A 21,604-nucleotide genomic window follows, 5' to 3' on the forward strand; every position below is an offset into this window, starting at 1 on the left:
GAAGCTCTTCCCTGCTATCCCGGACTGCTTTTAAAATGCTGGCGGTGGGGAGCAAAGCCTTTCGGCCCCCGCCGGCCTTCCTGGACCTCTTCTGAAGGCCGGAGGGGGGGGGAAAGGCTTTGCTCCCCACCACCAGCATTTAAAAGAGGTCCCCGGAGATTTCCCTATGGGCTTTCGTCTTGCGAAGCAAGCCCATAGGGAAATTCGTCTTGCGAAGTGCCTCCAAAACAGAAAACCCTTTCGTCTTGCGGGTTTTCCGTCTTGCGAGGCATTCGTCTTGCGGGGTACCACTGTATATTCCTCTCCCGCCGGGGTCACCATTCTTTTGGACCCCATGATCACACCTGGAATTATGAAAAGGTGTCATAGCACCTCAGTCCCTCTGGTTCATTCTTCCCCCTCTCCCTCCCTTGTCACTTGTCCAAAACAGAAATACACAATATGTGGTTGTGTGTGCACACATTCTTCAATTTCCACGAGATATGGATAAAAATCAGATGCAGCGGAATTAAATTGGATTGTCTTGAATTTGTGTGATTTCCCCAAAACACCAGCAAAATTAAGTTTATGCTGGTGGATTGCAGAGAAAAAACTATATATTCAGATCCAGTGCTTGCCACAAAGACATTGATCCAAGGCACAGATCCACATGGATCTTCATGATTTTCACATAGGCTGACAAGAAAACCCATCACCAAATCACAGAACTCATATACTGAGTGGCCTACTGTTTAATAGGTGGAATCTCTTGTAAAAATTATGAGGGATTATATGGAGATATGCCTCAGATCCATGTTTTTTCATCACGGCAACACTGGAAAGCAGGCATAGTTTGTCTGTGCCTGCTGTAAAGCATTCAGTCATTTGTGGTTCAGCTGTTCAACTGCTCTCTAGGGGCCTGTTCTCAGGATCGTAATAGTGGGAATCAAAAGCTTCCGATCAATTTCTGCTGCTTTCCAGTCACACTGAACCAGGCATACACATGCCTGCGCCACATGCTGAAGACAGCATGGAATGACTTTTAGTTTACCATCATAATTGCATACCAGTGTCTGGAAGTTGGTATGCCTATGATGCATCCTAATTAAATATGTGATCCCCCTCCAAACCACATGTTTAATCAGGGTTTTAAACTTTATTTGAACATGTAGTTGGGGGGTAGAAGCATGCCCAATTGCCCAACTGCCCCTCCTGCTATGGCAGCCCCAGATCACTCCAGGTGGCCTTAACCCAGGGCATTCAAGAGACTGCCTCAGCCTGCTCCGTGGCAAATCCTGGATCAATCCAGTTTGGCCCGATTCGGGATTAGTCCGGAGCCCTAGTATTAATGGTACACCTGTCTTTACCCCAGCCTCTGTCTGCACTCATACAAATCCATAGTTTGGTTAAATATTACAGATACACAGTGATGGGCAAGCTAAACTGTGCCATGGGTCAACTTTGCATCCTTTGCCATAGAACAACCTGATCTTCACTGCAGATTTTTACTAGGCAGGGGTTTAATCTAACCCAACAGTTTCACGCAAAATATTTAAATTCCTTCAGATCATCACATTTTGCTTACATGCAGTATGTTTTCTGGTCTAAACCACTGAGCCTCTTGGGCTTGCCAACTGGAAGGTCAGCAGTTCACATCTACACAACTAGATGAGCTCCTGTTGCTCTGTCCCAGCTTCTGTCAAGCTAGCAGTTCAAAAGCACACTATTGCAAGCATATAAATAGGTACTGCTGTGGCGGGAAGGTAAAATGGCATTTCTGTGCGCTCTGGCTTCCGTCATGGTGTTCCGTTGCACCAGAAGTGGTTTAGTCATGCTGGCCACATGACCCGGAAAGCTGTCTGTGGACAAACGCTGGCTCCCTCGGCCTGAAAGCGAGATGAGCGCCGCAACCCCAGGGTTGCCTTGACTGGACTTAACCATCCAGGGGTCATTTACGTTTACCTTTTATGTATATATTGCTTTTCCATGGCAATGAAATAACTTGTTTTGAGACCTCAAACTATTTTCTGTGTGACAACACCATTAAACATTTATAGAACCACTCTGGAATAAAGTGGTTTGAGGTCAGCTATTAAAATCAACAAAAAAAAAACTACAGATAGCAACCTCTCTGCAGGAGGTGGACAAGAACTTGAAGTAACTTTTCAAATGTACACACAGCTATGATTAACACACTTAAGTATATACACCCACTTTGCTACCCTCCCTTTCAATCTTACCAAATATGTGTATGTGTTTAGTCATAGTATACAAACTCCTTTACCAACTTGTAACAATCTGTAGTCAGACAGAAAGATGCTTCCAAGCAGATTTTTCTAAATGTGCTCCTAGAATTATCAGGTGGTTCTTGTTGAGTTCTATATGCATGAACTTGTCTTTTCTGCGAATTTCTACCAGAGACTGCATCATTATTTTCTTCTAATTGTGCTTGCACACTATCTTAGACATTTTTCCCAAACCACATGATGACGTCCCCACACAGACACCCAACCTAGCAAAACCTAACATTAGCAGCTTTCCAAAAGTCTGTCTAGATTGCATTTTCAACACAACAGTAATGCTAAGAGGCAAAAGCTTCAAAAGGCACAGCCCAAACATATTAGCATATTATAAAAAGAGAACGATCAGTTTATAGAACATACACTTATGAATGATAAATAAGCAGTGTAACTGCTTATGATATACACAAGGTATCAAATTATTTTTTTCGAGAACACATAATTTGATAAAATATTTAGACAAGGATATTTCCACAAAAATGCAGTGTTGTTTTATGGATTTAGTCTTCCTTATACATTTGTAATAATCTCCCATAAGTTATTTTAGAGGCATTTGCCATGAGATAAAAGTTAAATCGGTTTGTAATTTTTCAAGAACAGCTAACATGTTCCTATCATGTGATGCTTTTCAGTAAACATGCTTAGGATTGCTAGTCCACGGAGCTCAAAGGAGCTGACTCACTAATGTGTGTGCTTAGGATTGCAACCCTAACACCCGAACACAGTTTAGGATGCATGGCAGCAAATGTGCTGCCTACCAACTCTTCTGGCTACAATCCAAACAACTAACTTTATGAGGGTAATGGCTCCATGCACCATTTTGTATACAGCATTTCCTGAAAAGAAAGCCACTTCTGACACAAATATTTCTTTGCTGATGGAAGCCCTCCATGCATGCAGTGCCCAACCTCCAGGTTTTAGACTGCTTTTACTTCTTTCCACTGTACATAGCTAGTGGCCCAACCTCCTTATCCCTTTAATATTCATCAGCTCATTAGTACAGATCTAATAATAATAATAATAATAATAATAATAATAATAATAATAATTTATAGCCCGCCCTTCCCGGTTCAGAAAACTGGGCTCAGGGCGGCTAACAACAAATTCAAAACACTTAATTGATGCAACAAAAAACAGCATAAAATACAATATAAAATGTGAATAACAATAAATTCAGAATTCAAACATCAATTTAGGGGGAAAAACCATCCAATAAACATTAGATGATCACCAGGGCTAGCTGGCTAAATTAGTCCTATTTGGGCCAGCGAGGAGACCAGGGGAGAATTAGCTGTGAGATCCCAGAGCGGGTAATCTTCATAAAAAGGGGAGGGGGAGGGAAGGAAGGGGAATGAAAGATCAGGCTAAGTTCAGATTGAAAGCCAGGTGGAATAGCTTTGTTTTACAGGCCCTGCAGAAGGAAGTTAAATCCTGCAGGGCCCTTGTTTCATGGGACAGAGCATTCCACCAGGTCGGGGCCATCACTGAGAAGGCCCTGGCCCTGGTGGAGGATAATCTGACTTCCTTAGTGTGCATTCACTAAGCAGCCTCAATTTTCCTGAATGAAGAAATGAATTATGTGCAAACAGATCTAACAAGTAGCCAAGACAAAGACCTTAAGCACACCAGAAACATGTGTGCCCATACTGACTCAGGAAGGTTCGTTGCTCCAGGTACTAGGGTCACCTCCACTGCCTCAAAGTCAGAAGAAAATAAGTGAGCTGAAGACTACAGAGCCATGCATTAAGAAAAATACCACCACTCTCACGTATTCTGTGTCAAACAATGCAAATGCTACACGCAAAATAATGCAATATAACAAACCTGCTTTAGTTTATCTATTTTACACTGCCTCAAATTTAAAAAATTAAATGAATCAAGATGGGTAAAGCACCCCTTCCCAGCAGAGAAACTAATTATAGACTGGTGCTGGAATCTTACTTCATCACTAGTGACAAGATTATATCCTCCACTGCACGTGAGACAGCAGGATAGTGTGGGGTTTTTTTGGCAGGAGAGGGGGCAGGACAGACCAAGTTGCAAAAAAAGAGTCTCCACCCACCAACAGACAGGAATGGCTAGGGGGGAGACTGGAGAAACAGCCAGGGGAGCTTCTTGCAATACCACCATTCCAACATGTGCCGCCTGAGGTGTCACTTCACTATGCCCAATGGTAGGGCCACTCTTGATTTACTGGGTGCTATCATAGATCCATTACAAGCCTCTACCTCCCACCTTCAGCTCTGGCAGCTGGGATGAAGAGGTGGAGGCATGAGGGCTCCTAAACACGAGTCAGGCATAGAGGCAGAACCAGCTTCTGCCTCTCCCTTCCAGCTCTGAGCACCTGTTTGCACAGAGGCACAGCAAAACAGTTCACCTCTCCCTTCCGATGCTGGAAGCTTGGAGCTCGAATGGTGGAGGCGCCAAGGAACAAAGAACCTCAGCGCACTCCAGCTCTGAACTGTTGGGACTTTGAGGAGCAGGAGCTGCATTTCAGGCAAGCCTCTACCCGGTAAAGAGAGTGTGTTCTGGTAACAAATACTGGGTTGGTTAGTAAAGCATAGAGTCCACTCAAGCTCTAACAAATAAAAAACTAGTGGGAATTCTGGACAGCACAAGTTCTGAGACACTGTCCAAGTTTTTCATGAGAGATAGGGGCTTGCCCTTTTCATGAGAGCAGATGTATCTGAACCACACACTAATATACAAAGTCCCAACGATCCTTAAATACTTCAGGCAATGTCAAATTACAAATACATTAACCCCATCTCATTGCATCTTGATCTACAGACACCTTCAACCATCAATTTTAAGCGACACGCAAATTTAGGCTCTAGCTACAGATAAAGAGTAGTGTGCAGATTTAATAAACAAACATTTTTCCTGATAGGAATAAGGCTACAGCACAAGAACAGTGGGCAAGGGAAACGAAGGCAAGAAGTTCCAACACATAAGGTTTTCTTTAACGAAGAGGAAGTACGCTCACACTTACCTCTTGTTTAGTATCTTTAAAGGACCTCCTTAAAGTTTTGGTTTTGGAACCTCGGGGTGGCGTCTCTTCTTGCTGGCCAAAGAACTCCTCCATTGTCTTTGTGTCAATCTGATAATTCTGTTTAGCACCAATAGTCCAGATATTGTTTTTGCCACGGACTTGTTCTTCAGGTATAGTTTTCCAGAAGAAGCTACGTAGTCTCTTTTTCTTGCTCTGGTGGCCATGCCCATTTACCAGCTGTGGCAGTGGAGCTCTGCTCAGTGCTAGAGGTGGAGGGGGTGGAGGAGGTGGCACCACTTCTAGTGAAGAAAATCCAGCTTCTGCAGGTGGACATGGTAGAGGTGGCGGCGGTGGTGGTGCTGGAGGCAGTTGTTCTTCTGGTTCTGTCGTATCTCCAATCATTAATCCAGCTTCAACTGAAATAGCTCCATTTTCTTTGTCATTGACCAAAGAGACACAATTCATAACGTGCATTTTACAGCCTCTCTCTCTATGAGAGAGAGAGACTTACTTCCTCAGATGTGCATGGAGCACCAAACACACAGCAGCAACTTATTATCTGCACACCAGAACTGTTAATTTACCATCAGTGACGGGGAATGCAGGAAATCAGTCATTTCTCAGAAACCTGCAACAAAATAATAGCAGAGAGAAACAAAATTAGACTGGATATGCTGAGTAGCATGGTTGAAGCATCAATTTGTAGGCTGTGTGCAAATAGGATGACCAATCCAGACACACCAATTAGTAGCCCCACCCTATGGCTCTTGGGCTCTAGGAGACACCTCAGTGCCGTGTTTGTAAACAACAGAGGCAAGGACCATTGCTTTAAACCTTCATGCCCAAGGCTTGAACATACTATGATCCAAAGGAGGAGGTCATGCACATGAGAGATGCCCATGATTTTACTGAAGTAGTTCCATTCCTAATGGGTCAATGTGCTGTTGAAACACCAAAGGACCTTGCCTCTTTGGCAGTAAAATTGAGCAATGAAATCAAGACCCTACAAATGAAGGCGGCACCTTAATGAAGGAGACAGCCATGACAATCCACAGGGATACTCAAAGAAGTTTATTATGCAACCAGTGTTAGGACATTGTTACTTATTTTTCAGAAACATAGGAAACTACCTTACACTGAATCAGACCATTGGTCCATCTAGTTCAGTACTGTCTACAGCAGGCACCCCCAAACTTGGCCCTCCAGATGTTTTGGGACTACAACTCCCACCATCCCTAGCTAACAGGACCAGTGGTCAGGGATGATGGGAATTGTAGTCCCAAAATATCTGGAGGGCTGAGTGTGGGGGTGCCTGGTCTACACTGACTGGCAACTGCTCTCCAGAGTTTCAGGCAGGGATGCTCTTCCAGCCCTACCTGGAGATGTCAGAGATTGCACCAGGGACCTCTTGCATTCAAGGCAGATGCTCTACCACTGAGCTAATATGGGATGTTAATTACATATACAGCTTCGCAAAAGGACAAGTATTATTCATTCCATTAATTGAGTAAATATAAAATTTATTTTAGCCTTGGCCTCGGCCCGGTATACCTGAAGGAGCGTCTCCACCCCCATTGCCCCAGCCCAGACACTGAGGTCCAGCTTCGAGGGCTTTCTGGCAGTTCCCTCACTGCAAGAAGCAAAGTTGCAGGGAACCAGGCAGAGGGCCTTCTCGGTAGTGGCGCTTGCCCTGTGGCATGGCCTCCCATCAGATGTCAAGGGAATAAACAACTACCCGACTTTTAGAAGACATCCAAGGCAATCCTGTTTAGGGAAGTTTTTAATATTTTAAGTTTTATTCTGTTTTTAATGTTCTGTTGAAAGCCACCCAGAGTGGCTGGGGAAACCCAGCCATATGGGCAGGGTAGAAATACCGTATTTTTTGCTCTATAACACGCACCCGATCATAACACGCACGTAGTTTTTAGAGGAGGAAAACAAGAAAAAAATATTCTAAATGAAACAGTGGATGTATGATATTTGTGGTTCATGCTGTGGCCACAGACATGTGATCTGACAGTGAGTTTGGAGTAGCCCAATGCAAAAATCCTGAGGATCCATGTGGATCCATGCTTTGTAACCACGTTTTTGCATCACTGCGACCCTAGGCCACAGTGGGTGCGTGATTTTTTTGGTGCAGGCTGTAGCCATGGACATGCTATGTTATCTGATGGTGAATTTGGGGTGACCCAATGCAAAAATCCTGAGGATCCATGTGGATCCGTGCTTTGTCACCACGTTTTAAATGGGGAGGGAAGGAAAGCAAAAGTCCCCCCCCCCCAAGCCAGACAGGATATACGAAGTATGATTTCTTTTTTATTTACAGTATTTCTTTTTTGGCCACCTCTGTCACTGCAACCTTTGCTCTGTGCTTGCACACTTTTGGGCAATAGGGCATGTAACACACTTTTTTTCATCTGCCAAGATGTAGAAAATCAATTTTAATGTCCCTATATAAAATGCCTAGTGAAGCAGAAGGGTATTACATCAGCCACTGTATTAAGGCTAAACGTTTGAAGAACAGCTCTCTATGGGGGGGGGGGGAGACTAAATTCCATTTTCAATCAATTGTTATTGTGGCAGCAATTATCAGTGTATAGCAGACAATGAGGAAAAGAACTTTAATATATATATATATATATAAAACATTCTCACGTTATACTTCTTCAAAGAAGAGTATGAGGCTTTTAATGAAGGGGAGAGGAGAGATGCTGTAATCCTCCTGGCTCAGGAGATTCTGATTTACCAGCCACGTGTAGAAAGTATAGATTAAGATATTTGATATACAGCATATAAATCCAGAGATTTCCATGTCTCACTCTGCAATCCAGCCTGCTGTTACTTACGAGCAGGGAAGTAGGGTTTCTCTTCCAAACAAGCATACTGTCTCCCTCCAGCAGTACATTGCTTGGAGAAGCTGTAATTTGGAGGGGGCCTGGGGGCAGGGCTCTCTGCTTTTGGAAAAGAAATGAGAAACCTACCATTGTAAAGCAGAAGTCGTTCCCCCACCACCACCACCCAAGCCAGCCCTCTCTCTCTCTCTCTCTCTCTCTCTCTCTCCCCCCCCCCCACCTGCATGCTTTTCAGCTGCCTGAGAGTCCCTAGAGCACGGAGAGGAGGAAGTGGTGGGCTGGAGCCTGCACTCAGTGTGTGTGACTAGGGTAGAATTAGAAGGAAGGACGGGATCCTTTCCTTAACCCTCTGCTTGCCAGGAGGGCAGGGGATTCCCTGCTCTTTGTTGAGTTTGAGCAAACGCAGCAACAGAAGCGGGTGGGCAGTAAGACCCTGAGGCAGAATGCAGGAAAGCTTCTGCCTTCCCTCTTCCCTCCGCCCGCCCGCCCGATCTTATTTTTCCCTATTTTGCCCCTGCGCTCCGGCGAGTGAGCTCCAGGGACCACACATTCGCTCAATAACACGCACAGACATTTCACCTAACTTTTTAGGACAAAAAATCTGCGTGTTATAGAGCGAAATTTACGGTAATTTCTTCTTCCTCCTCTTCTTCTTCTTTTTACTGTATTGCTATAGCCTGTACTTCAAAAATTAAGACACTCATTTACCTAATGAGTGAAAATTTGATACTGTCTAACACTTTTATTTCGTATTTCCACTTGAAATGCAGCTTCCTTGTTTTAAATGCAACACAAAGGTAATCCGAACGCTTAATAGCAACTTTTATGATAACTAGATCTACACTAGCTTAATGAAAAAAATATTGAGATAGTCTTCTCAAACTCATCATACCAACACTTAAAACCTTGTTATAACTGCATTAAAAACAAAAAGTTAATTGTAGACCTTGGACTCATCACTTCATCATCACTGCTTATCATTTACATTTCTTTCATATCATTAATATCACGAGTATGGATGCCAAGCTACAGTAGGATGGCACGCTTTACATATTGCATATCTAACATTGTTATCCTTAAGCATGCAAGACTCTCCACAAAAGCTTGCCATGGGAACTTGATGACTAATAATAATAGAACAATGTGCCAAACATTTATTTAATTGCAATTGGAATTGTTTAGCAATTTAGTCATTTCACCTTGTTCAGAGTAACATTTGTATGGAAGAGCAAGTTTAGAATTATCCTGAACTGAGTGTAGAAGTCAAGGCTTCCTATGAAAGATATGTACATATAGGAAGCCACAGTTTTTAAACTCTGAGAAATTAATATGAGATCTTGTGAACTGTCAACTTTCTGGAGTCAGGTGTTTACCAACTAAAATCCTCATTTTTAAAATTCAGATTTTAAAGGAGAAGTCTGTACACAGCCATAGTCACACACTGACTTTCCGAACCACTGCCCACATACATAGCAGGACCTGAAACGTCTATTTAACCAAATGCCATTTTTCCTGCCTTAGAAAATGGCTCTCTATTACAAAACAGATTAAAAAACACCTAATTGTGTAGCCAGTTACCATTATAAAGATTAAAACTAGCTATTTAGTTGAAATGTAACAAAGTATACAAAGAAAATGATCTTACCCCTCTATCCCCATGGCAATAAAAGGAAATGCTAATAAACTGTCCAAATGTAATACAGAGACTCTGTACAATGGACTAATTTTTAATTCATTCAAAGTATTTATATGGCACTTTTCAGAGCCATGCTCTCGCAAGGTAATGTACACAAGATGTACTGTTTAAGACACATCAGAATGGTACACATTGCTATCTATGCGAAAGCTTCCCTGAATCACATAAACCATGTACACTGAGGTGGTTAATTTGTGGTGCTACAGATGTTGCTGGACTACAACTCCCATCATTCCCTACCATTGGGCATGCTAGCTGAGTGCTGGTGGAAGTCGGAGTAGCACAACGTCTGGAGGGCCACAGGTTAGCCACCCAATTTGTACCCTTGGGGAAGGGGAGCATTGAAAAGAGAGCCTGCACTATAGTGGGGTCCAGTATACTTCAATTATTCAGAAGAGAGTTCTGTAACTGTGGTGCCTCCACTGAGAAGACCGCTTCTGTCATGCTAGACAACCTAACCCTTTACTGGTGGGCACAAGAGCATTTAAAATAATAAACTAGTTAGAAATGCCTAGTGTATTTTTCATTCTAAATGTAATAGGCAGTTTATTGCAGAAGCCATGGTCTTAATCTTAAAACCCACACACTAAGAGTATTAACCATTTTGTAAGATTAATATAATTGTTGAAGACCAAATTCTGGATATTGGATGAATCAAGGATCCACAAGAGAGCAGCCCAACAGTCCAACCACCTGTTGGCAAAACTACGTAATGAAATTCAGCAGCACTGGGTTTAAAAAAATAATAATTCCATGGACACACTTCAATGCTTAGACTGCTACTGCAAAGTCAGTAAAATAAATGATCCAATGTGGAGAGGAAGATGTGTACCTTAAACTCAACATATGTGCAAAGCTAAGAATTTACATAGGCAAACCTGTATGTCCAGATTGCCTCATACGACTTTAATGGGAACTTTAAAAGCCGGGACAACAACCATATAATTGTACTGCCGTCATCCAGCAAGTAAAGACGGCATTGGAAGCAAATACATATTTTTAAATTTAGTCTTTCATGGTTTTGAAATCTGAATCACCCTAAAGTGTAAATTCATTCTCTTTTTTTAAAACAACAACTACTTTATTCTCAGTCTTTACCAATGCTTCGGTGAAACCGTATCTAATTCAAATGATGAAGCAAAAGAATCAGATAAGGAAGAGGGCTTAACCAGGGATGTGGTAAACAGCACAACTGCATTACAGGAACACTACAACATTTGAAAACAGTGAACAGAAAAAGGTGAATGGAAAACCACAAGAAAACAAATGTAGCAGAATTGGTAGAAAGGAAGCAAAACCAGGCAGTTGCTAAGAACAGAAATTTTAGCAACCAATTACCCTATTTGCATTCCCTAAACGTGTGTAGAGAAACATACAAAAGTTGCTAAATATTTTCATTTTCGTAACATGCAGATGGGATATCAGACACAGTTATGGCAGAAAAAGGGCACATATTCTTAATTTCTAAACTGCCTTTCCTCCCATGGGATCCCAGGGTGGTTTATAGACAAAACACACATAAAACAACCGGTTCTAAAAACAATTAAGAGTATTAAACTATATCCATCAGCCAAAACAATTTCCATAACACAGCAATAAAAAAAGACTAACTTTGAGGCTCAATATCGCTATCATTACCCGCAAACCCAAGTGACCAGTTGTGTCTTCAGTGGATCCTGGGATGATACTGGGAAGTTGTCACTGAGAAGGAATTCCACTGCTACAGAAAATGCCCTTTCTTGTGTCACCGTATAATGGCCAGATAGGTTTCAGATACATCCAATGAACCACGTTTTAAAGATGTGTGAAAGGTACAACTTAAAAAAACACAAAAAAAACCCAGGCAAGGAAAACTAACACTGTGGTCAATAGTACTGGACTTGGAACTACACAGAACAGGTTTAAACCTTAGATGAGCTTGAGACTTGTTGAATAACCTTAGGACAAGTCACCTAAGAACCTCACTCCTAGCCTCAGTTTTTGAGTTTCATAAAATGGGAGTAGTAATTATCTATATGGCTGTTGTGAGACTAAGTGAACTGAATAAGGGCCCATTCATGCTTGATGCAGCAGATTTTTGGTGCCATAGTAAGTATTATGGTGTGACACATAACTATGCAGTTGTGGCTATCAGGACATCCAGGTGCATGTCTACTAGATGTTTAGAAACATGCAAGCCATACTTTAGATCATTTCCCACTGCATATAGCATATAGCAAATGTTTGCTATGACTGTCTCTAAGTGATTGACAATACCACTACAGAGTTTTTCTTGTATGCTTTCTCCTTTCCTTTGAAGAAAGCTATTGGAATAGCTCAGCCAGTAGAGCATCAGACACTTAATCTGAGAGTTGTGGATTCAAGCCCCATGTTGGGCAAAAAATATTTCTGCATTGCAAGGGGTTGGACTAGATGACCCTCGTGGTCCATTCCAACTCTACATTTCTATGATTCTATTGAATGGTGATACTTCTCTTTATTAGTGTCCAATTTTATCATTTAATTTTATCATTAAAGCAAGGGCAAAGCAATTTACGTTAACTTAAAGATGAAAACACAATCTGTAAATCAAGTCTGCTATATGCTAGGTTGCATCTCAGTGGCAGAGTTTACTACATTACACTACACTACACTACACTACACTACACTACACACATACAATGTTTTATTAGAGGGGGAAATGTAAGTTTATCAAAGCAGTTTCTTCCCCTTGATACTTTGGGGAAAAACATTTTACTATACTGGGACATGGTGCTTCCTTCCACAAGTATGAGCTACTAGGATAAAATACTGAAAACTTAAGATATCTTTCCACAGTAGTTAGCAGATTCCTGATTTTAACTTTTTTAATATGGTTTTTATTGTATAGGTTTTTTGCACTATTGTTCTAACCTAGTCTGATGTTTATGAATAGAGGTATATAAATATTTTTATAATTTTTTTAACAAAACAACAACAACAACACCACACAACAGTGTTGTTGTGCAAAGATGCACAACAGTGGGCTTTTTCAGTGTCTAAAGGTACACAGAGCCAAGTTACTAAACTGATGGTAACCAGGAACCAGTTAACAGACCTGAAGTAGGATCCTTATCCTGCAACTTGTTAGATCTAAAAAATCAGCTTCAATACATGATGAATTATGGACTACAAGGTCCAAGAAGTGGTTTTGAGGCATATGGTGAAATTAAAACCATGCTGGGCAAAAAAAAGGCATATTAGCAGGGGTTTTACTCAACTGTGCATAACAGACATAGGATAATAAGATCACAAGCAAGTCCTGGAAAAGAAAAAGCTTACAGCAGAAAGAGCACAATTACTATTCTGCATTAGCACAACAATGTAGTTCTTTGTTACAGGAATACTGAAAGATTACTAAAACTTCCTGGGAGTGGGGGAGACAGAATAAAGATGTTGGATTAAAGGTAAATACATCCTGGACAAAGATCATCTATAAAAACAGAGGTTTATTTTGGATTGCTGAGATATTAAAAAAATGAGTTTGATTCTTTAGATTATGCAATAATTATAATGAAATATATCAAGGATTTGCCGGCATGGCAAGTGGCTTCAGAAGCTATTCAAGACACCCACAGAAATGGATATTTTCCCTTATTCTGGCTATTCTCCATGGCTGCAACTCATTTTTTCTTTGCAAGTCACACAGTGTTGGTTTTTTTAATGCAATTCCCGGTCACTGCAAATTTGCATGTGTTTGTGCCCAATTGCTGAAGGGTACTGGTACTTAACCATCAGCTCTAAAATACGTTTTGAAGAATCACGTTGCTTTTTAAATGAGATTACTGCCATTGTTCCAAGACTGGCTTCTTTGATCTACAACTGATGCATTCAAAAACAGAGCAGGGGTGCTTGACAACATGCTACTTAATTGAGAAAATCTGTAGAGTGGTTAAGAGAAAGACATCTAACTTAGGACATTTTGTTGCAACAGGGAGGACTGAATTGAAGTTACCTTTCACACTAGACGTCTAGCTTTCAATATGTGCATTAATAAGTAACCACTCTAAATGTATCACCCACATACATAACATTCACAGAAGCCCAGTAATCCCAAATTACATCTCATGTGCAAGATAAGAATGAATGCTACAAATTATTCTCTGCTCTGTCCATCAGTAAAGGAAGCAGGTGATGGATGATCTAAAAGGAAGTGATTAATACATTCCTAATACTGCACTGATGTGCAGAATGAATAGATGCAAGAGGTTGAGGAAGGAGATTCCTTTATAGTCAAGAGGAGAAGACACAAAACATGCCTCCTGAGCAGCATCCTAGAGTGGCAAAGACGTTGGGAAGTGGCAAGAGAAGACACTGCTTTGTTTAATAATTCTATTCTACACATCACTTTCATGCAAGTTTTACAAACTGAATTGAAAACTGCCTTCTATGTACATAATTTTATGATAGAAGTGAAAGAATTCTCTCTGAAGCTCCTCTGCCCCCACAAGAGCTGAGAAACAGCAAGGTGCTTGGGCCCTATAGAGCTGGCCAGGCCTTGGGGAGCTTAGGTAACGGTAAAGGGACCCCTGACCATTAGGTCCAGTCGTGACTGACTCTGGGGTTGCGGTGCTCATCTCGCTTTATTGGCCGAGGGAGCCGTTGTACAGCTTCCGGGTCATGTGGCCAGCTTGACTAAGCCACTTCTGGAGAACCAGAGCAGCGCACAGAAACACTGTTGACCTTCCCACCGGAGCGGTACCTTTTTATCTACTTGCACTTTTTGACGTGCTTTCGAACTGCTAGGTTGGCAGGAGCGGGGACCGAGCAACGGGAGCTCACCCTACCACAGGGATTCGAACCGCCAACCTTCTGATCAGCAAGTCCTAGGTTCTGTGGTTTAACCCACAGCGCCGCCCGCGCTTAGATTGCGTCAAAGATGTGTCTGGGTTCCCTGATGCAGGCTGGGTTACAGCTGACAGGCTGCATGGGGGGGGGCGGCAGTAATCCTAAAATTACTCCTATTGGCCAGATAAATCCTGTTACCATCCGTGAGTCCTGGCAAGGAACGGAAGAGGAGCCCAAAAAAGTGGTTAGCAACCAGGTACTCCCAATAGTAACATACCATTGTTCTGGGAGCTGATGGAGGAAATAGATACACCTCCTTGTAAGGAAGAACGAAGAGTGTCTCTGAGTTTAATTCAAGGGCAGGGGGGAAATAAAGAAAAAGAATGAAACAGCAAGGTGCGAAAGAAGATATCTACATAACATGAGCTTTCAGTGGTTATTTGGGCACCATGCACAATTTGCAGTAAGTTCTTTCTACAGTATTCCAGCCATTTTACTTGGCAAAACTAGAGAATTGCCAGGTTTTTCGAAATGTTAAGGTAGTAGTGAAATCACACATGCAAGATATCCACAGATAGGCTTCACCATCTCCCTCACCAAAGACACACCATTCAGACAAGAAGCACAGCAAATGGTAGTAGCTCCCATACATATGGATTTGCTATGATCACACGCCTAACACTATTTCACATGTTTCTTTCTTTTTCCTCAGGTATTGTGTGACCACCCTCAGAGGAGAAGACTAGAAGACATAACCTATTCTATTTTAAGATTGACACCAATATAGGTTTTATTTTTACTGTAAGCTGCTTTGACACATTTACATCTCTGACCCACTCCAGCTTTTTTTGGAATAGGATAGGAATAATAGGATTGTAGAAATTGAAGGGACCTTGAGGGTCATCTAGTCCAACCCTCTGCAATGCAGGAATATGCAGTTGCCCCATATGGGGATCGAACCTGCGACCTTGGTGTCATCAGCACCATGCTCTAACCAACTGAGCTGTCCAGTTGTCAAATCCACCTAATGCCAGAATGTTCAAGGAAACCTAGAGTTTATAATAAAAATGAATTTAAGCAGACACAGATGAAAATCTGACTTTGGTATTTCAATTCCAGATTCTGTAGCCAATTTTAGATTTGAGTAGGCTTCTCCTGGTAAAATGTTTCAGAGAACAAAATTTAATATTAAAACAGTACAACCCAATAATTTTGCTTCCAGAACTATATTTGAAGTATCATATTTCAGTTCAATTCAGGTTTGTTACAGGCACGTTTCTTAGTCTTGCTGAAGGTTCGCTTTAGATAAAACACCCAATTTTTGTTTATTGCGTGTGTGTGTGTGTGTGTATACACAAACATGCACGCACACTGTTGTGTCAGTTGTATCTGCTTTAGGCAAGGGTGTACTTCATTGTGGCACAGCACAGAAACCCAACAATTGGAGAAGGAATTATATGGTTTTATTTTGATGCTCTTGTTTTACCCAAGGTCTACCTTAAGGCAAATTCACCATACAGTCCCCAGTGATTCAGGAAAACGAGACTTATCAAACTACACAGCAGCCTGGAAAACTATTGCTCAATTTGCTTCAGCAGGTGTCTCCTACCCTGTAAGCAAGTACGAGAGTAAAACTGGAGGCTATTGCCACACACTTTGCTGCATGTGGGATAACAGCCTGAACAACCAGTCTGAAAGGAACTGGCGTTTCAATTCCAAGAGGTCTTAGGGTTGGTTCCCATACAACCCAGGTGTTCAGGTTACACAGGTGGGGTGCGGTAGTGAGCCTCACATAGGGCCCTGCTTTACATTAAAGGGTGTGAGTGAGTGCTGGGCGGCCAGGAAGGGGATGTGCATACCCAAGGCTCACTCTCACAGCGCCATCATACGTAGCATATACACACCTGTGTTCTGCACAAAAAAAGATATTCAGAGCTGCTTTGCAATGTAAAAGCTGATGCACAATGGCACAGTTAGGTAATTCTAAACTCTGGAGAGGAAGGGGGCACCTTTCGGTTGGTAACGTGTATCACTTCACACGCTTCAAAACCGTGGTGTGCTAGCTCTGCTATGTTTGGAGAGCCTCTCTGCTCATCCTCCTCCTCCTTAGTGGGGCCAAGGACCTCTGTACTGATGGTACCACACCAGGGGAACTTGAACACCTTGCTGCAAAAGTGACACGCACGCAAGGCTGAGTGGAATCACAGAGTCATAGAATTGTAGAGTTGGAAGGGACCCTGAGGATCATCTAATCCAACCCCCCGAAAAGCAGGAATATGCAGCCGGGGATCGAACCTGCAACCTTGGCATTATCAGCACCATACTCTAACCAACTGAGCTATCCATACATTTAAAGCACATGACTGTCCCCAGAGGAACCTGGAAACTGTGGCTTTGGGACACACACGACGGTTTCCTGCATTCTTTGAAGGAAAATATTTGCTTTAAATGTATGTTGTGTGCACAGCAAAGATCCCTTTGAGTACATTATACCAAAAGTGCTAAAGGAAGAAGACAACTGTGCAATGGAATGGTGCTGCTTAGAATATGTAAGACCAATTTATACTTTATTATTTCATAGAGACAAGACTAATGGGAGAGAACAGCATTCCAGTCTACATCTAAAGCAAGTAGACCATCACCAGGTTTAGGCAACGAATTACAAATAGTTCATTTGTCTGGATCTGTCTGATAGTAATTAGCACAAGGGGTGCATAGGCAAATTGGGATTGCTCCAGAAATAAGCTACATTTGCCTTTTCACCATTTGTTTCTATTCTTCCAAACAAATGGGCTACCATTAAAATATCTGTAAAATAAAATAAAAGGTCTACAGCAATATTCAGCTGTATTCAATATAAAGTGAGCATAGGAGGCAGAGATCCTGCCACAAGCAATGAGTGCAGAATAGACTTCAAAATACCTGCTTACATATCAGAACTGTGATGCCTGAAGTTCCACATATAGAACAGCCTTTCAATCGACTCAGTTCTCCAATGTAACATATCATCATTCATACAAAATTGGTAAAGAGAGCAACTAACCACAGATACTGCAGCAACTACTGTTATGCATTAGCAGGAGCTCAATGAATGGCACTTGAAATCCTACTCATTCCCAAAAAGAAACAAACACAAGCCTGTTTTGCTTAGCATAATAAAAGATATAGCCCAATCCTATACATTTAAACTGGGAACAAAGTCCATGTTATTTCCATGGAAAGGAATCTTTCCATGCAGTGCTATTGCTAATTGTTCCTTGCCAGCAATTCACATAATACCCCATTGCTCAGAGGCAAATCCATTGCTGGCAGTTTTCAGTTTGTTGTTACTGAAAACCACAATATTGCACTAACCAGGTGAACATTACTTCTGGTAGCACAACTACTGAAAGCAAAGTGATGTGTGAATGTTATTGGCGATTTTGTTGCTGGCATCTACTGGCAGGCACCTGTAACCTCAGAGCACCCTCTTTTCAAATGTTGCTTTGCAAAATTGAATTTGCAAAGTTGGAGAGAATATCCTCCCCAGAAGCCTATGTACAATTCTCTTTAAAGAGGATACTGAGATATAATGACACACTGGTGTTCTTTGGGGCTACCACTAGTGAGCCACTAAAAGGATGGGGCTTCAGCACCTTGAATCAACCTTAAGATACCTTCTGGAATAAAAGAGAGTTCTCTTAAAAGCAACACACTTTGTATAAATCAGACCAAAAGAAATGTTATAGTCCCAGCTCAAGCAATTAACCCAAATGTCCCTCTGGCTAGCAGCACAACATGCAATTTAAGGCTACTGGAGGTTGTAAAAAAGCATGTTTTTGCAACAGAAAAAAAATACACCCCACCCTTAAATATCTGAAAAACAATTTTAATTTCTCTTTTGCCTACTTGCAACCTGCACTTCACAAGCTAAAAGGCACCTCCTCCGTGCTAATAAAAGCAAAAGTGGAGGGGGCATGAACTCGGAAGCATAGCATTGTCTTGTCCACCCAAGACCACCCAAGAGGGGCTGGGCATGAAAATGCGACTACTAGTTGATCATTAAGAAAAAGGTTCACCTACGTTTGCCCCGGTCCTGGTTTGGTTAACAATCGTTGCCTGGATGCAACACTTGAAATTGGAAACTCCATTGTTAGCCAGTGTTTCATAGGGAGTGTGGTGTGATTTAAACAACAAAAAACCGAGACAGACTCTTCTCTCTGCTCCCCCCCCCCTTTCAGATGAACGGCAACAAAAGTGTAAAACGCCCCTTCCCTCATCATCACCCTCCCCAACATCATCATCATCATCATTATTATTATTATTTAATTGCTTGTTTTGTTTCGGGGCGGATCCTGGAGGGGGGGGTAGAAAGAAAGACAGAACAGGCCAATTAAAAATAACAAGCCCACCGCCACGAGAGACCAAGTTGGCGGGGAGCTCCTGTTCTCTTCAGACGGGGCGAGGCGGCAGCAGAGACCAGATTGGGGGCCCCTCGGGAGCCGCGGCGGCGAAGAGACCTCGGCCGCCGCCAGAGCAGCCCAGGCGGCGGACGCCCCGAATCCCCCCGCTGCCCCGTCCCAAGACCTCCGCCTCACGCCGGCTCGGGAGTTCCCCCACTAGCTCCTTTCCCCGCGGCTTCCTCCTCTCCTCATACCCCTTCCTCGACGGGGTGTGAAAGAAAGCTCGCCTCCCCTCGCCCGCCCTCTCCGCAGCCCTATTGTTTTCCCGGCGCGCTCCCCGGGGGGGGGGGCGTCCTCCTCCTCGTCGCCCCCCCCTCCCCACACCAGCTCCTCAGGCACTTTGCGGCAGCAGCGCCTGGCGGGAGGCGGCGGCTGCTGCTGCTCCAAGGTGGCCTCGGCGCTTTGTAATCAGATCTCCGCCGTTTTCCTCCCCTCACAGCCCGAGGGAAGCGCGCGAGGCTGGCCGGGCGGGGGGGGGGGGGAGACAGAGCGGAGGGCGACTCCCCGGGAAAGGGCACCCAGCGGCGGCTGCCCACCGCCAACTCTCGCCGCCAGCCGGCCAAGTCCTCTCACGTGCGCCGTCTCGCTCGCTCGCTCTCCCGGCCTCACCCCGCGCCCAACTTGATGGTTCCCAAGAAAAGGGCAGTAAGAGCATCGCGTTTGGCAGCCTTAGGTCAGCCCTGAGGAGATAAGAGGCGGCCGGAATCAAAGGGTCACCAATTTTAAAAGTGTGGAGAGAGAGAGGTTTCTTCCTTCCCTCCCTATTTCGCTCCCACCTCACACTAATTGGAGCGGGGGAGAAGCAGCTACAGACTTCCAACTTCAGCAGAAAGAAAATGATCTTGCAGCGCCCGGAGAGCCGATGCTGCTGCTGCTGCTGCTGCGCTCCGTCTGCCCTTGCGAGGGCTGCTCAGCCTCCCCTCCCCTTTCACGCTCGCCAGCCGAGTCGCGCTACCCGGCGGGAGGAAAGCCGCAGATCGCCGCCTCGTAAGGCCAGCAAACGTTGCTGCTGCCCTCGAGAAGGACCCAGCAGACCCCGAGCGAGCGAGGAGAAATCCGGGAAGGAGATTCACCCGGGGGGCGCCGAGGATCCCCGGAGAGCCCGCCTGCCGCCGTCGAATCATAATTACAGGAGCCTCTGCCGGGGCTCAGCGATGAATCGGTCTTAAATGGGCCGTGGGGAGGGGAGGTTTCACGGCTTCTGTTATTCTAAAGGACCACAGTAAAAAGCCGGGTCCTCCCTCGTCCAAGGGCCCGTGCCCGGATTTTAATCCCCCCCCCCCCGGACACCTACAGATCGGATTACTAGATTGCAGTGCTCAGGATGTCGCGCGGGCGGGAGAGCTACCAGATCGAGGAAAGCAGCTCCGTGGTCCCATAGAAGATGCGCACCGAGGCACCCCTATGAAGCGAAGGGATGCGGGGCGGGCGTGGGAAGCCCCCACTTAGCCGCACGGGGCTCGAGAGCCTGTCCCTGGAAAGAGCCACTGCCGCCCCCCCCTCGACCCGTTGCTGCTGCTGCCTCGACTTACCCGGAGCCCCCAGCTGTGTGCGCGCTGCCCTCGGCCACCCGGGGCTCCTTGGCGGACGCCGGACTCGCTCTCGCTGCCTGTCCAACTCTTGCGAAGAGAGAGCTGCTGCGCCGCCGCCGCCGCCTCGCCTGCTCTGCCTCCTCCCTTCGCTCTCACTGCGGCCCGGACCCGGGCGGAGGAGAGAGGCGGCACCGCGCAGGCGCGGCGTTAGGCGGGGCTGTTTCAGGTAACGCCACTAGCCTGTTCTCCAAGTCGAGTCGAAAGACGCAGTCGCTGCTCCTGCTGGTGCTGGGGACACTCTGCCTATATAGGTTCTCTGATTCCTCCTCCCAGCCGCTCGGTTCGACCAGGCTCTCGTGGGAATGAATGGCCAAAGTTGAGCGGCAAGCCGGCGGTGCCCCAGATGCGAGCTGGGCGTTTTATACGGAGAGGACCTCCCATTGAACTCAATGGGGCTCACAGATCCTACACTGGGGAGGAATAGGTCCCCACTCAATGGACCCTTGCAGATCCTGATTTGGGAGTGGGGGTCCCATTGAGCTCCATGGGGCTTGCTTCTGAGTAGACCAGACCACGTGTACAAGGGCCATTGAGGCGGGAAAGTACAGGGGGAAAGTTCTGGAGCAAAGCTGGGGTCACAACAGTCTCTATAGGGCAGTGATTGGTAAAGAGAACAGAACGAAAGAAGCCACGCCCATTGTCTGCACACAAGCAAGCCTTTTTGCTGCTGCATGGCAGAGTGAAGCAACCACCAATGGTGTCCTGTGCAACGCTACAATTCAGAGCCCCCTGCCTCTTGCACTCCATTCTATAGTATTGTTGTGGCACCTTCTGCAGAGTGGCACCCAGTGCAGCCGAACCGGTCGCACTACCCTAAAGCCGCCTTTTGCAAACACCTTAGATGGCCGCCATTAGTGTGTTGCGTCAGGTGTGACATGGTAGAGAATGCTATCCCATTGAAGTAGGATTCAACTTTCAGACTAATTGGCTTCCGTAGCTAAGAAT

The 21,604-nt window shown here is 44.4% G+C and overlaps 1 protein-coding gene across 2 annotated transcripts in view; it reads right to left on the minus strand.

Moving 5' to 3' along the window:
• Positions 1–21,299, minus strand: part of FHDC1 (FH2 domain containing 1) — a 51,427-nt gene extending 30,128 nt beyond the window's left edge. Inside the window, exons 1-2 of one of the 2 annotated variants that reach the window (XM_081208327.1) lie at positions 20,600–21,299; positions 5,272–5,899 (exon numbers count right to left, since the gene is read on the minus strand). In XM_081208327.1, the coding sequence (XP_081064453.1) occupies positions 5,272–5,745 (474 nt within the window). In that variant the 5' untranslated portion in view covers positions 5,746–5,899; positions 20,600–21,299. The remainder of the gene's footprint in view (positions 1–5,271; positions 5,900–20,599) is intronic. The other variant, XM_081208328.1, reaches the window with a different exon arrangement.
• Between the last annotated feature and the right edge of the window lie 305 nt (positions 21,300–21,604).

The sequence above is a fragment of the Podarcis bocagei genome (assembly GCF_964188305.1).
Source record: "Podarcis bocagei genome assembly, chromosome: 9".
In the NCBI taxonomy this organism is placed as follows: domain Eukaryota; kingdom Metazoa; phylum Chordata; class Lepidosauria; order Squamata; family Lacertidae; genus Podarcis; species Podarcis bocagei.